This window comes from Rattus rattus, chromosome 10 (genome assembly GCF_011064425.1).
Source record: "Rattus rattus isolate New Zealand chromosome 10, Rrattus_CSIRO_v1, whole genome shotgun sequence".
In the NCBI taxonomy this organism is placed as follows: domain Eukaryota; kingdom Metazoa; phylum Chordata; class Mammalia; order Rodentia; family Muridae; genus Rattus; species Rattus rattus.
In genome coordinates, this window is record NC_046163.1 from 90,473,157 (window position 1) to 90,491,210 (window position 18,054).

At 43.0% G+C, this 18,054-nt stretch overlaps 1 protein-coding gene across 3 annotated transcripts in view; it reads left to right on the forward strand.

Moving 5' to 3' along the window:
• Rnf152 (ring finger protein 152) overlaps window positions 1–9,306 on the forward strand; it is a 69,776-nt gene extending 60,470 nt beyond the window's left edge. For all 3 annotated transcript variants that reach the window (XM_032915116.1, XM_032915118.1, XM_032915117.1), the window contains exon 2: window positions 8,068–9,306. In XM_032915116.1, coding sequence (XP_032771007.1) covers window positions 8,210–8,821 — 612 coding nt within the window. In that variant the 5' untranslated portion in view covers window positions 8,068–8,209 and the 3' untranslated portion in view covers window positions 8,822–9,306. The remainder of the gene's footprint in view (window positions 1–8,067) is intronic.
• Window positions 9,307–18,054: the final 8,748 nt, after the last annotated feature.

Sequence of the window (18,054 nt, forward strand, 5' to 3'; positions counted from 1 at the left end):
GGTTGAGTTCATAGTGTTGTGCATTCTGCATAGGTTCCTCATAGCAGACCAGAAAGCAGACAGAAGCCTGCCCCATGACCTCTGAGAGCCAAGCCCCACCTCCTAAAGGCTCCACAGTCCAGCACACTGGTAGCACCAGTGGGAAAGAACACTGTAAAGGTGAGCTACTGGGGCATCCCAGATCGAAAGTGTAGTGACTTCTAGGCTACCACAAATAGCTTAGATGCTACTCTTCATCTCTTATAAATATACATATTTTACAAGGTCACCGATACAATCTTCTTGACTTATTGTTAAGTATACAAAGCATCAACTGAACCAGCATTTTGGCAGCGTGCCATGCTGTTGGAAACCTAGCAGCATGCCATTTGGTGCTTTTACTAAAAGGTCCTTTAAGGCATCATCTAGTCCAGATGCAATTTACATAAGGTAACTTGTCTATTTAAGAGTAGAATTATATCTAAAATCCTTATCTCCTATTGCAAATGGTATTGATTGTTGGTTAGGTATTCAAACAAAACCAGTGATCATCATGACTTGTATAATTTTGAATGTGGCTTTAGTGGGTAAGTGTCTTGGTTATAGTACAGTTTGTTAGCATGTAGTAACAGCTGTGGCTAGGTCTGGTGCATTTTTCTTTTGCTAATTTGACTAATTATACCAAATATATCATACTTTGAATGAACACCATCTCTGGCAGCCGTGGCTGCTTGGTAGGTTAGGTTTCTCAGTGAGAGGATTGTCATGTACCACTACAGGACTCCTGGCCATAACATGCCCTTGGATCCATGGCATATACAGGCATGTAAGGCAACTAGGCTGTGGCTGGGACAGTGACTGTGCGGTGAGTAAGCTTCAGGAGGTGGGGCTCACCTTGCGGAAGGTCACTGGAGGCAGTGAACGTCATAGGTAATCTGTTATTTTTCTTCCTGTTCAATTACTGAAACTCTGCCCCACCCTCCCTACTTCTGCCACCCTGTCAACCACCAGCACTGTCATCATCTCCTTCTCCATTTTTCTTCATCATCTAAGACTTTTAAAGGATGGCTTTACTCTAGACTCTTGGTTTCTTCAAGTACTGAAACTCAGAATACTCCAGAGAGAAATTGCACAAACTTTGGAACTTATGCAGTGGATCCTCAATCGAACTTTATCAAGATGCAGTTCCTGCTGTCTCACTGCATCAAAGCAGTGGCCGTTGTTCCCCCAAGTAGACTGTTGATGCATGAATGTCCTGGAAGGATTGTCCCCTGCTGCAGGAAAGGTAGAAGCCAAAGACTTGCCTGTTACCAGGCCCTTTCCTTTCTGGCCACTAATTGGATACATTTTCTATGGGACACTACGCCAAGTAAGTAGTCTGGCCAGTTGAAGTACCAGATAAAATAGAATGGTATTTTTTTCCCCAATCTCATTTCAAATATCTCGCTCAAGCATCGGATAGATGGCCTACTACAGAGAGATATGCCGTTTCAGTAGGGAAAAAGAGAAGCAATATAAGTGTAAAGTCCAATCTTTGAGACTTCTTTTAGTGCAACCATTAAATTTAGGTTTCTCTATAGAATATCAAATGTGGCCAGTATAGATCAGTTGGATGTAACCACTTCATGCTATGGTTCCCCAGAGGCTTTCTGGTTAACCCAAAAGCTGGGGATGCCTAGCTGTGAATGGAGTGAACCACCCTGTGTTGTCCAGTTCATTACCATCTACTTATGCTCCTGTACAGGTTCATGTGCCTGGACTTGTGCAACGCTATTAGAAGTGTAAAAGTCAAAGTCATGGACCTTCACTATTTCACCTCCCACCAAATTTATGCAAGTATATCACCACACCTGTGTTTTTATAAAGACGTACAAATCATAAAGTAGTGTGAAATAATTCCTGATCCCTGATACGAAAGTTCCCTAAAGCTATAGTAATAGCCAGCACAAGCCTTGGTTAATCTGCACAGTGTACAAAAGATATCACACACATAACCAGGCACCATGTTTTATGAAAACTTGCTGGAAAATAAGTTTTTTTCTTGAAAGCTGTAATTTTCTGGCAAAATCTTCCCTTGGCCACTGCTCCTTATTGTGTAGTCTATTTTTCTCTTTGATCTTTACGTTCTTTGAAAAAATAAATTGCAGTGACACTTAACAAATTGGCCCAATATATTCCGGCCTATACTTGTTCTTGTGCATTCTACTAAAGTTCTCACTCCCTTTAAAATTTCATGAGTATTTTATTTCAGTATCCCATCTTGCTCTCAAGGAAGGCAATGCCAGACACAAATTCCCAAGGCAAATTGATGGTGTGCACGTTGTTATAATGTACTTGACAAGGACTTTGAACTTCTCCAGCTTTAGTGGACAGAGCTCCTGTTCCCTCTCCTGTATCAGTGACTTGCTTCTCTTAACTTCCTGATGAAAGAGAACAGAAGAGTGATTCATCATTAGCTTCAGGCCATAGCCTCAGACATTTTTCTTCTTTCTGCCTAACTAATCACCATCATTACTAATCATGAAAACAAACTGTAATACCATATGGCCAGGCTGAGTGTAGGACAAAGCTGTGTATAAATTAGACCTGCCACTGTCCAATGACTTTAAGAGGTGGACCATCAAAACTAAGAACGTGTTTCCCATCTGCCTTGGTGGAACTTAGTTGGGTGGAGTTGGAAATTGAGGAGCAGAATCTAATTTTAAGGAAACTTAACATTAAAATTAAGTGAACATTTCTCTGAGCATGAATTCAACAATCAGGTTGCATGTTGGCTTTATTGAAAAATGGTGGTGCTGCAGGCTTTGGAGCAGAGCCAGGGAGAATATTTGCATTTGCTCTGGCATGTGGTTCAGAGTGGTATCTCTCTGTAAACCAGGAAGTGCCCGTAGGCACTCTTCCTGGGCAAATCCCTACTGCAGTGCTCTGAGCAGAGAGGTAACCTCACTTGACCTTCATCTAGGCTCCACCATCCCCACTGGGTTACTGAGGTCACATGGGCTCAGAGAGGTTAAGTGACTTGCTCTCCCGTCATAGTCAGAGGTGACAGAAACCAGAGATAAGAAAACCAGACTGATTCCACCTTGCTTTGCACTCATTACTGAGTTCCCTGAGCCATTACTTAGAAGATGAGGTAAATTATATGGAGGGAAGATTATCAGTACATTGGCATATTTGTCTCTAGCTGCATTTACAGTGACAGTGTTTGGTTGGGTATAGTTGTTAAGAAATGGTCTCTCATAAAATTTCCGCCATCTGTCATTTTAATAGTTTCCTGTAATTTTTTTTTTCCTGCTACCATAGCTCAAAGTAGTCTCTCCTTCCCTGTATATACATTCACATCCGTGGGTCATGCTAGCTCTCTTTCCCCGTGTGCACATGCAAATCCATGGGTCATGCTATGGCTTAATCTGTGTCAGTGAGTTAGATGCTAAGAGTGGCTGAAAGTGTGAGTCATCAACACAGCTTGGGGGGCTTTGTTCGTTTGTTTTTTTTTTAAGAAAAATAATTATCCCGGTACATAATTAGAAGGAATGTTACTGGATTCACGTCTAGCTGTTCACCAGACAAAAGCCAGTGCTCAGCAGTCAAAACTTAGGGAGAGAAGGTCTCGAGTTTTACTTGGTGGCAGCAGGTATTCTGAGAAAGTAGCAAGGCTGTTGTCTTCAAAGCTCCATGGGTAACTCAGGCACTGAAAAGGCTTTTTTTACAGAGAGGGAAAAAAGAAGGAGACAAGGGGCAAGAAGACCCCAAGGTCTTCCTTGCTAAGGGCATGTGTATCCCTTTTCTGTTTCTTTGTTTGTACTTCTGAAAACCTGACCTCCTGAAACTTGTTCCTGCAGTTCCTTGAACCAACATCACTTCTCTGCAAATTCAACCTCACAGCAATTGACACGCTCTGTATCAGTCGATAAGTAGGTAGAGAAAAAGGACAGTGACCTGCTCTGATGTAATTTGAAGCTCACTGTGTTATGAGTTTTTTAAATTTACAGAAAGAGTCTTCAGCATTTAGCTTCATAATAATTTATGTGTGGCTTCTCTTAGAAGGTGAGGCATAGGGAGGGCAGGTGACCGTTCGTAGTGCAGAGGGAAGACCACCCACACAGGACTGGCCACCTCTCCGGGACTTTGTCTCTATTCTGGATTGTCTACTGGGGCAATACATCCACTTTCCTCGTTATTGAGCCCATGACTCACATTCCTGTGACTATGTCCATTCTCTTGTGTCCTGCATTGACTTTCCCACTGTGGTTTACCTTCCTGGCACTTGCTATGGAATATGTCCTAAACAAATTCATTGCATGTCACCTCTGTGTCTCTCAGTGACACGTTGGTGTCCCTTTCAAGGCTTTGTTTTGTCTTCTTCATGCTTGTGAGCTCTTCGTTGCTGTTCGTTGCCTGACCCTACTCTATGTGAATAAGAACTCAGTTCTCTTTAAGGGAATGGTGGCCACTGGGACTTTGACTAGGCTTCAATGAGTATATAGCAAGCACAAATTAGATTTGGGCTTTCTCTGGGGGAAAGGGGTCACAAGGATAAGGGGAGGACCTGGGAAGAATGGAAGCAAGTGCTACAAAGTCTAATTAACAGATTAGGACTATAGTATTGTGCAGAGTTTGAATGTTACAGGTCAACCAGAGGCTAATACCCTTACCTTAGGTTAGCTGTGGCCTGGAAACAACCATTCCTTTCCCACCTCTGTGTCAGAACGAACATCCTGTGGCTACCTGATAGAGAAGCAGCAAGATAGGGGAGACTTTTCTATAGGTCTAAGATGTCATTTGATGACATTTTAAGCTTTTGGGTTAGAGCAAACTAGTGGCCTGCTGTACCCACCTCTCTGGTGTGGCCCCCATTGTAGTTTAAGCTTGCCTCCATTATAATTTCTCTCTTCCGTAAAACTGTAAAACTCTCTCCACATTGAAATATGGAATTTGGGGTAGCCTAAATCTGTGTTCCCAGGCCATGGTCACTCAAACCATGAGTTAGCTTCATAATAGCTGCAGGACAAATGACCTCTTATTCCTTTTCAAATGAAGGCTGTGTCAATGTCCATAAAACCTCTCAGCCTATTGCACCAACATCTTGTTTACTCAAGCCATGGCCCCTCACTACAGATCTCCCGACCTGACCCAGACAGATCAGTCTTATTCTTCAACCTTTTGGTGTTTTTCCATTGCCTGCTATAAAGTCCCATGACTGGCACTTGCTGCTGGCCAGAGTTGTCAGTCTACAGCCTGTGCTGTCTCCCTGCCCTGTGGGGTCTGCTGTCCTGGCCTACGGAAGAGACCTGAGAGTGTAGGCATCACAAGAAGTAACATGTATCTTATCTTTGCCACACTGACGATACCTGGGACTTCACTCTCTCACTGTGCTACTTCCCCAGCCCTTAATTTATCTGCTGAGGATCCTAGGCATTGAATCCAGGACCCACTCACTGCATGCTAGGGAAACATTCTAGTGCTGAGCTGGAGTTTCTTTCCTTCAAAGGTGACTATGGCAAAGATCGAACATACGAGAAGGGTAAAGCTGTAAAATTCTTTGGGAAGACACCTGTAAGTCACCAGTACTAGATCAAGCTCTCTAATGTGGGAGGTGGAGGAATCACTAGGTCATGAATCATGTCATTTGCTTCGCTCACAGTCTTTTTAATCTGATAACAGTCTGCCTGGCCTCTTAATCTGCATGCATCTGAACTCTCTAGAGTTCAGACTTTTTCCTAGACATCCTTGTCTCCTCTACCCTTTCTGACACAGTGTAACAAAGCTAACATAGTTATACCTCCCAGCTTCAATTTGGCACTATCTGTAGGCAGATACTAAGTCTTAGCTACAAAGATTTAAAGCCCAGGCAGAGTGGCATGCACTTGTAATTCCAGGGATGGCAAAAGGAGGTGAAGGCAGGAGGGCCCCTGGCAGCTTGCTGGCGGGAGAGCTCACTAGCCAGCTATGTCTAGACTGTTGGTGAATTCCAGGCTGATAAGAGATGGTGTCTCAAAACAAAAAGTGGAAAGTGACTGAAGAACGACCCTGGAGGTTTCCTGTGCCTCTCACATGACTGTGAATACACATAAAGGGAAGTGCTGACACATAAATGTATATCCTTAGAGTGCTGAACACAGATCCATGATAAACCCCACAGATCAGTGATTGAAGATGCAGTTGGTTCTGCTATGGACTTTCAGAATGTTGTGTTGCTAATTTTAGTTTTAGTAACATATCAAAATAGGTGCTTTTAACACACAAGTATGTTTCTCTTTTAATTGTTTAGTTTTACCTGTGATTAATTCTTGTGCTGTATGTCTATTGTGCATATATATCGTTCACGAGGCTCATCCTGCCTTGTTTGAGGCAAGGTCTCTCTTGTTTCCACTGCTGTACTGTGTGCTAGCTGGCCTCATGTTTCTGGCCAGTTCTGTCCCTGCTTCCAATCTCACTATACTTTAGAATGCTGGCATTCAGATGTGGGCTGCCAGCTCCAGCTTTGGGGACTTCTCCTGGGTTCTGCACTCTGACCTGAGGTTGCCAGGCCTCCATAGCAGGCACGTTTATATTATGAGCCACCTCTTTCTTCAAAGTGGTTTGCTTTTCATACATTCTAAAATGTTTTTAGCAACGTGTATATCTAAGAGGGTGATTGTTTCTAATTTTATAAAGGAAATTAAATTAGAAACGTAAAAGGTTCCGGCAAATGGTTCTTTCCAGAATCATGACTCCATGCAAAGAAGCAGACTATGGATGCTTTCTGACAGGAAGCACACATGGGCAGAGGGGGCAGCCCCCAAACTTCATATCAATTTCAATAAGAACCTCCCCCCTAATACTAGGGAGGCCTATGCACTTTTACTATATATAATGTACTTAGAATCTTCCTGTTAGTTCTTCATTGTGATCAGTGAGGTTTTTGCTTTTAGGAGCTAGGGGCTGGGACTCACTGTAGAGGATCTTTCTAGCATGTGTGTAGCCCCGGGTTCACTGTTGAAAAATCTCACCAAGTTTAACCTTTAGGTAGGCAAGCCTAAGTAATCAGGAAATGAGAGAACAGGTTGAGTTTTCTCTGTGGAGTTGGCCTACAGTGCTTCCAGACCCACTGCTGCCCTGCTTTTGTGTGTGTGGGCTTCTCCTTTTGTTCTTTTTGCCAATTTTAAGATGATTTGATAAGAATTGTCTCACTAAAGGTATTTGGAAGAAGAGATTAAAGGATGGGCTTTGTGAGCTTCTGCCTATGGGGTTCTTTCAGTTACCTCTGAGAAAGGAGCGTCCTTTCCTTAGTGTAATCCATATATATAAAAGAAAAGAAAAAGGAGAGAAGAGAGAGAGAAAGAGAGAGAGAGAGAGAGAGAGAGAGAGAGAGAGAGAGTGGAGGCTGACATAAATTTCCCACCATGAGGAGTAGAGTTTGCATCTTGAGCATCCAGTATGGTGACTTCCTTTAAACCCAGTACTCAGAGGGCAGGCTAGGCTGGCTAAGGAGCAAGCTGTGTTTTCTATGGAGAGTCCCTGACTCAAAGAATAGTTTGGAGAGAAGCTGAGGAAAACTCCTGATAGTAGCCTTGGGCCTGCATGTACATGTGCATGTGCATATACATCATACGTATACACATGCACATGCGTATACATACACCAACAATGGGAACAAAAGAAAAGAAACAGTAAATGTTGATGGGATGGGATGTGTTAATTATCGGGATTTGCTCGTTACACAGTGTGAACTTGTATGGAAACATCACATTGTGCCCCACAGATTCACGGTAGTATCATCTGACATTGCAAAATAGCAAGCTTAAAGACACAGAAAGAAAGGCGTGGCCATAATTCAAGTAAGCTGTCCTTACACAATCGCCTGCTCTATAAAGTTCCCTGTATCCCAATTGTGATGTCTTACAGGGAGGTAAATAAAGGCAAGAAATTGTATTTGATTTCCTACTGGGCATTCCAGGAAACCTACAGCCTCACCAATAGGATGTTTTTTCTTATATTTGACCCAGGAACAAGACTTTTGAGCTATGTTATGTTTTTAGCTAATCCACATTGCAACTTTTTAAAAATGGATTAATTAGTTTCATTTGCATTATTTTTCTCCCCCAGAAATTAGCACATGTGCGAATGCCAGATGCCCTGTGAGCTTGCCATTCCCTGTTGACCTTGAGAAGACGAATCCAGAGCTGTGACCTTTGAGAACCAGCTTTCCACCTTCCTGTTGGCCCCGCCCTTTGGCTCTTGGTCCAAGATGGAGACGCTCTCCCAGGATTCCCTGCTGGAATGTCAGATATGTTTTAATTATTACAGCCCCCGACGAAGGCCCAAGTTGCTGGACTGCAAGCACACCTGCTGCTCAGTGTGCCTTCAGCAGATGAGGACCAGCCAGAAGGACGTAAGGTGTCCCTGGTGCCGTGGCATCACCAAGTTGCCCCCGGGCTTCTCTGTATCACAGCTGCCCGATGATCCTGAGGTCTTGGCGGTCATCGCCATACCACACACTTCCGAGCACACCCCAGTCTTCATCAAACTTCCAAGCAATGGGTGCTACATGCTGCCCCTGCCCATCTCTAAGGAGCGTACACTCCTGCCAGGAGACATGGGCTGCCGCCTGCTGCCAGGGAGCCAGCAGAAGTCTCTCACCGTGGTGACCATCCCTGCAGAGCAGCAGCCCCTGCAGGGTGGAGCTCCCCAGGAGGCCGTGGAGGAGGAGCCTGACAGACGGGGCGTGGCGAAGAGTTCCACGTGGTCTGGCGTGTGCACTGTCATCCTGGTGGCCTGTGTGTTGGTCTTCCTTCTGGGCATTGTGCTACACAACATGTCCTGCATCTCTAAGCGTTTCACTGTTATATCCTGTGGTTGAAGCCTTTCCCAGGGAAGGCCTCTTGCGGGTGCCAACTTAGGGGGTGAGCAAGTGTTGATGATGGGATCCCTGCGATAAGATGGGGGTGACACTGAGCATTTGGTGCAAGCGCTGGCCTGCGTTGATTCGCCTAAAGACAAGGGCGGAGGGTGAGGTCTCAGCAAGATCCCAGGTGAAGAGTTTAGAGATGGTGACAGCTGTGAAGATGTTTGCATGCTTCCTCATACTTGTGAATCCAATGGGCTGTAATTTACGATTTTCCAAAATCCTGGTCCCAAGTTAGACTTTTCTACTTAGACATGAAACTGTACATGTGGGTGCAATAGCTCTCTAAATACGGTAGATGGTAGGTTAAAACAGATGCTGTGTACACAAGTAGAATTAAACCTCAAATCCGTGTTTAAAAAACAAAAACAAAAACAGTGAAGACCCAGAGCTGGCTCCCGTGTGTGCATGTTTGTGTGTGTGCTCACACGTGTTCATGCGTGGGCTCCATGTGTGTGTGTGTGTGTGTGTGTGTGTGTGTGTGTGTGTGTGTGTGTGTGTGTGAGATTGAACTCTGGTCTTCATAAACTTTTTATATATTTTGAATGGCACCCAAATCAAAATAATCAAAACAGACTTTTTGGCTGTTTGAAGAAAATGTTTGCACACATGTCTCCAGTGTCTTGTGCTTTGTCAAGTTCCTTCATTTCTCTTCATCTGTGATTTAAGCTTGCTATGTGCTTGTTAAGCTGGAAGCCCAACAGGCGAGTGATGGACAGGGAAATATGGCAATGCCGAATTCCCCAGGAAACCTATATGCCAATCTTTCTCAAGCCATCTCACAAGACAAGAATTTAAAATGTAAATATTGTGAATCTCTGTGTGTGTTTTGTGTGTGTAATTCGATTTATCTCAGGTTTTTGATTTTTTTTTTTCCTGAAGAATCCTGGGAGTAAGACTTTGTGGACATGTATAAGCCAAGTGTCTAAAATACCAGCCTCCTGGCCGGAGCCTGGATCTTTCTGGATTCCCTATACATCACCTCCAACACCCACTTGCCACCTTGTGTGTAGTGATCCCATGTCAGTAAAGGCTCGGACAGAGAGCCTCAGAAGAACTTGTCATTTTTTCCCTCAGTTTGGAGGGCTTTGTGTGAAAGTCACAAGTGTTGTTCATCAATGGCACACCTAGATGGGCATTGTAATAGACAGTCCTTGATAATCTTTTCTTTGAAAGATTTCCCTGTAAGAGTTAATCTGTGTAGAATTCAATTTCATCTTGTTGGAACTGGCAAGAAAATGTTTTGTATTTCAAATGTTTCTACTGCCAACAGTAGTATGGCGAACAAAAATTTATGTTCTCTATGTAAGTGAACCAGTTTTTCATGAGTGCTCAACTATTTTTAAATGTGAATTCATGAAGAGAGTTCTGTTAGCATGACAGGAGCAGTCTCTGTCCCTGGCTGTGTGTGCATTGGGAAAGAGCTGTGAGTGCTATCGTCCTCTGTGAACTCTGTTTGTGGAACGAGTGAGGTTTGTCAAGGACTCCACTCAGCTGTGTTCCTCTCTGCTGTTCTTTGAATCCCTGAAATGGTGGGAAGGACGGGAAAGGCAAAGGAAAGGAAACAGTGGCACTGGCTGGACAAAGCCAGGTCAGAAACAGTCCTGGAACAGGGAGGCAACGCTAGCCTTCATCTTCAAGCTGCACAACAGACAAAGTGATGGCTCTGCAGTGAAATAAAACAAAGGAATAACATCTAGAGCACAAAGCTAACAATTGGCATGAAAATTCAACATCAAATTATGAGCTCTGGTTTTTAAAAATCTTCAAATTTGTAAGGCCTTTAGAAAAAAAATGTATCTGAGGGCTCAAACTAGAAATTAGGTTAAAATACCGTTTTATTGTGTAAGCTATTGGGCATTATACAACGAATAATCTAGGATTTATTTGGTATTAATAATTTAGGTATCATTAGCTGAATACTATCCTCTATTATGTAACGTAATATATTGTTGGGTTAGTGTCAATTTCTCAAACTCTCAGGCTGCTCTAATGCATGTCTGACCCACTTTGTGTGTCTCTCAGAGTCAAAAACACACATAGACAGAAATGTCGCATAAAGGATGTTATGTTTCCAATGGATGCTACTCTTGCAAATTTAAGCCAGGCCATATTTAAATTCATCTGGGAGAGATATCAGCATACCTTTCTGTACAGTAGAAAACGACTGATTACATAGTGCAGTGTGTAAACGCATTCTAGTTATCTAGGAGGCAATTTATAGATAATAACGTGTGTTGATATGGTGTCCTGTGGTTTTTATTGCAAAGCTGTATAGTAAAATTGTCCACAGAACTCTTACTAAAAAAGTCCATGTTAGAGCTGTAATTAAGCAAACTCAGTCTGTTCCCTGGTAGACTCTCGACCTCACAACCTGACAGTAACAACCCAAGTCAAAGCTTTTATATGTGTGCTTGATCTAAGAAACATTATTTAACTGTTGGAATGGATTCTGCCTAGGGTTTGCATATGTGCTTATTAGGGTGTGTGTGTGCGTGCGTGCGCACAAGGAGGACTGCCAATTTCTATATACTTGATGTTTTAGTTTCTTCTGGAATTTACCCAAAACCCTAAAAATTTATCTACCCCATGCGGCACAAGCAGCAGGTCTTAGAGTCACATGCCAGTGGCAGGTCCAGCAGTTATCTCTGAAAGGAGCCTTTACTGGCTTCATCTTGAGATGAGCTCATGGGCGTGTGTAGAGAGCAGTAGTGTGCAGGTTGTAATGCTATAGCTAGAAGACAAGACCTGTGTCCTGCTGTGCCCTATTAGTCCTCCCTAGGCTTGCCACCTTCCCTGTCAGGCTATGACCCGGTACAGGCTCTGGAGATGCCCTTTGCTGTGTCAGCTATTGCTTTAAGGGTTGTTTCAGAGATTAATTTCTTTCTAGATAGCTTCCTTTTGGGGAAGAAAAGGGGGGTTGGTTTAGGGATGAATATAGATATTAAAAGAAAACTTTCAAACCATTGTGATCCGAATATTTAGAAGTGCAAAACATCAGACAGGATGCTGTCCCCCATATGTCAAGGATGATGAGTGTTGTGTAAATAGTAACCTATAAGAAGCATGAATTTCCTCTTTATTAATGATCTTGACATAGCAAGGGAATGCTTACTGTGTTAAGTAGAGCCAAGTATGGCACTTCATGTGTTGTCTTTAGAAAATTTTTGTATAATGACCTGGGATATAAATTGTAATGACAAAGGCAAATTACTTCTGAATTTCAGTCACACCTTATTATCAGGAAGATCTAAGGCTTTAAAAAAAAGAAATAGAATTAAATTTCATGCTCTGCATGACTCACAGAGTGGGTCTGTTGGAGTGTCAGCTTTGTGTTAGTTAGTTCAGCTCTTGGAATTCTCTAGGTCAGTCCTGCTCGATAGAACTTTTTGGGTTGACAGAAACTGTTCTGTAATTGTTCCGTGTTGTTTAGTAGAGTGGCCACTAAGCCACGTGGCTGTTAAGCAATTAATTGGGGATGACTGAAGAAGTGACTTTTAAATGGTATTTAATTTTAAGTAATTTAAAGTTAAATATTCCTCTGTGGCTTGTGACCACATTGGCCATAATGACATTAGGAAGTTCACAAAGTGACAGGAAGGCCAAGAGAGTTTGTTGACTAGTATCGGTTGGCCAAAAGAAATTCGTTTCTAGCTTAAAGAAGTTTATGAGCTCCAATGGGGAGGGTGGTAGTAAAATCTCATCCGTTGCCCTTTGGGGTTATTGCTTAGATACTTTGGATCAAGCAATGAGCAGTGAAACTTAAAGAGAACTTTATTAAGCAAGCCCCTTTTCTGGGACCATTAGCTGCATGAAGCTCATAGCTAGACAGTAGCTGTAAAATTTTTGACTTGCAAGCTATGCATGACCTGTGCTGTGAAACTGTATGTAGGGTCCTGTGGCCAAAAATTGAGTCAATGTTACAGAAAATCAAATAAATAAGAGTCTGATGAAATCCCCGTTCACTTTTGATCTCTTTCCCGACTGCATCACTGCATCAGTGAGGTGGGAAATCCAAGATCAAGCATGCTTTGCGGTGTTTACAGTGTTTCTATTTGCCCTTGAAGTCAGCCAGTTTGTGTGTGTATTTGGTGTGGGCATATATGGATGGCAGGCTAGAACAGAGGCACTACTTTTAGAGTGAGATGTGACATTGTTAAGTGTCTCTCTTTTTAAATTTAGTTATCATTAAAAGGTTTGAAACTTTGCACAAAGGCACTTTTTACATTTTCATAGTTAAAAAAAAAAAAGCAAACCATGGCTCAGTGGACTTTAGAACCTGAAAGGCTATTGTGGCTGTTCTGTAATGTTACTCTTAATTGAATAAAGGGGAAAAGAGTCCGGCTCAAGATGCATTCCTTAGAACATTTACACTGTAGTCAATAGTCTGCCACCCATCCCTGCTTAGATTTTGATTTAAAGTTCTCCCTGTCCCTTCCTTGGAAAACCTGTACTGTGTCAGAATTCCATAGCTTTCCTTTTCATCGCCCCCTGCCCCAATGTGTTTGCTTTGGTAGAACTTAATTGGGCTGAGTTTCCAATTCTGCAGCCATTCAATAGAGAGCATTGCTCCTTGGGGCTGGTCTTGTTGGCCAAATGGTGTTTTCTTAAGACTTTTGTAAGTAAGGAGGCCAAACAGTGATTCATATGCTATGAGTGATATACCCAGACAATGACTCAGCTCCTCTCTCCTTAGAAGAATGATGCTATGGACCAGGCAACATTCTGGAACCAAACCAGAAGTTGTCCAACTCTTACCCTGGACCTAGATGGAGAAATCGTTTCTTGACATTTTCACCATAATCAGTAAAACATCACCTGCAAAGTGATCCTCATCCACATAGAAATTCTAGGCAAGAGTGAGATTTCCCAAGAGAATTTCCCCACAGTGTCTAATTGAAAGAGATAGTTGCTGGATCTTTCTTAGCTTGAAACTCTTGAAAAATAAGTGGAAATTCAAGCCATTTTTTCTGATACAATATTACAACACACACACACACACACACACACACACACTTCAGCTGTAATTGTGGAACTACTTTGGGGAATGTCTTAAACTCTTAAGACTTCTCCATGTATAAAGAGGTAGGTACTCCTATACAATGTCATTGGGAAACCGATGGTCACCGACACAGTGAGCATACAGGGCATTTGATTTCTGTATTCTAAATAGTGTCTCTCTCTCTCTCTCTCTCTCGTGTCTCACCACTTGTATGTGTGGCCTCACTTGATGGTTAGAGGTATGAAAATTGCCATCAGCCTGGGGAAGTTGGCTACAAACTCCCAACAGAAGACGTATGTATCCACTGCCATGTTCCCCTCCATTCGTAACCCCCACTCTTGGGCTTTCTGGTCTTGTATAACATACTGCAATCAAATGGTGAGATTAGTGCTGTTCTGAGGCTGTTGATTCCAGTTCCTGACATGTTTCATTTGTAATAATGGAGACTATTTATTTGGGGGAGCTTTTCTTTGAAAGGGCCAAATTGCCTACAGATAAATGAGCTGCCGGGCTGTGGAGAAATTCTTGTCCAAATGTTGCCAAATGCTGACTTCATAGGGGATATCAAGCTGCTGTTTATTAATCTGAATGTCTTAAAAGCCTTCCTGCTTGCTCTCTCTGTTATAGACGGTGTCTTAGCCAGTCCTGAGTTTTTCCAATGAATCCAATTTTAATACATGGTATTTTTGTATGCCAAACTGGTGTCTTGTCCTTTGTATATGTGGTAATGTTCATTTTACGACTACTGTTTAAACACATTTGCTATGATTAAAATTCAAAATGATTTCAAGTAGACTCATGCATTGTATTTTTTTTTTCTCATGACTTCACAAAAGAAAAACTTGACTGGGACTTTTATCATCTTGGAAAATTTTAGTAGACAAGTATGGAAGCAATGAAGTGCTCCTAAGTCACAGATTTTAAGTAGAGGTGACTTTCAAATGACTTGAGATCCCCAAGAACCAGTTTGTAATGAGGAAGCTCTAGACTGCTTCTGCAGCTTGCATTTCTCACAGTTTGTGGTGACTTTAGTCCTTACAGCTTAGAAATGGCAATATGCTGGGTCTCTGATAGGAGAGCCACATTGGACTGTATACGGGGTGCCATCCTGGGGACCCTGACTTTCCCTCTTGGCTCTGCTTTTGGAAATCTATCTGCAGATGAATGCTTTTGTTGACACAAGCCATGCTTCCCATCTCTGAGCACATGAAGGAAAATCAGCTCTTTAGCGCAGCCTCCCCCTAATCAGGGCGTACTCAGTGACCTGATCCTCGTGGATGCCAGTATGAGCACATTTTGTGTGTGGCAGCTTTAAAATCCATCCTCATAGTTTAGTAAGAAGTGGCAATGACCCGATGCTGCATTTTGTTCCCAACATTAAGCTCTGCATTAGGAAGTCTAGATTTTTGAAAGTGTGAAACTCATTTTGCTTCTTTTACAAACCCTGACATGACTTTTCGAGGGTCAGTGTGGGAGTTGGGCAGCCATCTTCTTGCCAGGATTACCTGTTAAGACTTGACTTTGCCATCGGCCAGAGAACTCAACGTCAAAAGGGCAGAAGGTTGTGTAAATGAATTCCTTGGCTCTCTCTGGGCTTGGCTCCCATCACGTCTTTTCCGATGACACAGTCAGCTGGTTTATATTTTCTGTGTTGTGTATCAGGGAAACTTTTTCTATTAATTCCAGACAGAGAGGGCAACAAGAGACCAAAGAAACAATTCCACACTCACCTGGTTCGGTGGGTTTGTGGTTTAATTGGCATTACCAAGGGAAGCTCCATCAAAAAATAGAGACTCCTTCCAATGTTTTATCCCTGGGAAGGGGAGAAGGCTCATGAGCCTTCTCCATAGTGTTAATGTGCCCGACCTTGTGAGAGCTTCATGCCAGTAATCACAGCCACTGCGGCTTCAAAACTGCAAGTGACACATGGCTGGAAGGAGAAGGAGGTTGTCAATTCCACGGTCCTTGCCATTCTAGGATGTCTTTACAAAGGAGGAAGTGTGAAATTCAGGGTCTAGAGAAGTGAATATGAGAGAGAGGAAGGGAGGGAGGGAAAGGGAGAGAGAGAAAGAAGAGAGAGCATATACACAGCACACACAGGACACATCACAAATACACAGCACACACAGGACACATCACAAATACACAGCACACACAGGACACATCACAAATACACAGCACACACAGCACAAACACTGCATCCACACAGCGTGCACATATCACACTCAGTGAACACACACAGCACACAGAGCATAACTATAACACACACAGTGTATATATATATATATATATCACAGCACATATACACAACACACACACATAGCTTACATGCATGACACACACAACATACAGCACACACACAACACATACAGCACACACAGCATACACACAGCACATATACACAACACACATACAGCACACACATGGCACAAACAGAGCACAGACTGAACACACAGCACACACACATACACACACAGCACACACACACAGCACACACACAGCACACACACACACAGCACACACACACACACACACACACACAGCAGACACACACACACACACACACACAGACACACACATACACAGCACACACACACAGCACACACACAGCACACACACACACAACACACACACAGAACACACACAGACACACACACACACACACACACACAGCAGATGCACACACAGACACACACAGACACACACACAGCCCACACACACACAGCACACACACACAGCAGATGCACACACACACACACAGCAGATGCACACACACAGACACACACACACACAGACACACAGACACACACACACGTGCACGCGCGTGTACTGAATCCTTGGGAAACAGTTTCCAAAAGTGAAAGCAAGCTGAGGTGCAGGGCATCAGTTTTTCATGTTTCTGTGTGTTCAGTGTTGGTCTCTGGAGGAGAAGCCCATCTTTGGTGCACATTGTACAACGCAATGCTGTGCATGATTAGATGAGGGGAAGACTCCTGTTTGGAGCACAATAATTCAGTGCTAGGCTACATAGGGTCAGGTGAGGGGAAGCCCCTCTTTGGTGCATGCAGAGCAGTGCTAAGCTGTGCATGTCCTGGTGAGGGAAGCAGTCAGCTCCAGGATTAAGGCTGAGCCTCTGCTTTTCTTTTTATAGGTTTGAAAACTTTTGTGCAATTCTTCTTGACCCAGAAAACAGGCCAGTTATAATTGGATTCAGCTTCTCTCCCCAAATTGACTGGTTCCCCCCTCCACTCTCTCCACACTATTGTGTATCATTACTTGTTTCTATCATTTGTAATTGAAAAAGTGACTGTCTGAATGTGTGACTTGTGCATGTTTGTGGTATGTGCACCGTGTTGTGTGCATGTATGTGTATGTGTGTGTGGTGGTGGTAATGGGTATGTGTGTGCTGTGTGCTTGTTTGTGCATGAGTATGGGTATGTATGTGGTATATGGCTGTGTATACATTTATGGTATGCATGTGCTGTGTATGTGAGCATATTAGTGCCATGTGTGTACCCATATGTTTGTGCATATATCAGTATATACACACTCATGAACATTTCAGAGGCTCTTAGCACTAACTTTTTAAGGTTAATGGGGTAAAGCTCTTTAACAATACCAAAGTAAAGGAAGACACTTTTATTTGTCTAAGAAGAGTATTTAAGTCATGAGCACAGTTTGAATAATCCTTTTTCTTTAAAGTTCCTACTTTAAGTTCACCAGGGTAAGGGGTTTGTGGATCTGTTTTATTCAGGATAGAAATGATTCCTCTATACTGAGAGAGAGAAATTGTTAACTTCTTTAGCCAGAGCAAGGGTCGAGGCTGCAGCTCCTATAACAAGAGAGAAACTGATGTGGAAAGTGTAGCAGATGTGTTTGAACACTTCTGTTACCTGACACAGGAAGCTTCATAAAGGAGCACTACGGACTGAGCCTGGAGCCCAGTGGTAGAGTATGCAATGAACATGTGCAAGTGTCTGGATTTGTGCCCCAGCAGCCAAGTAAACACACACACACACAGACACACACACACACACACACACACACACACACACTTACACAGAGAGAGAGAGAGACAGAGAGAGACAGAGAGAGACAGAGAGAGACAGAGAGAGACAGAGAGACTCACACACACACATTTGCACACACATTCATACATAAACACACTACACACTTACACACACAC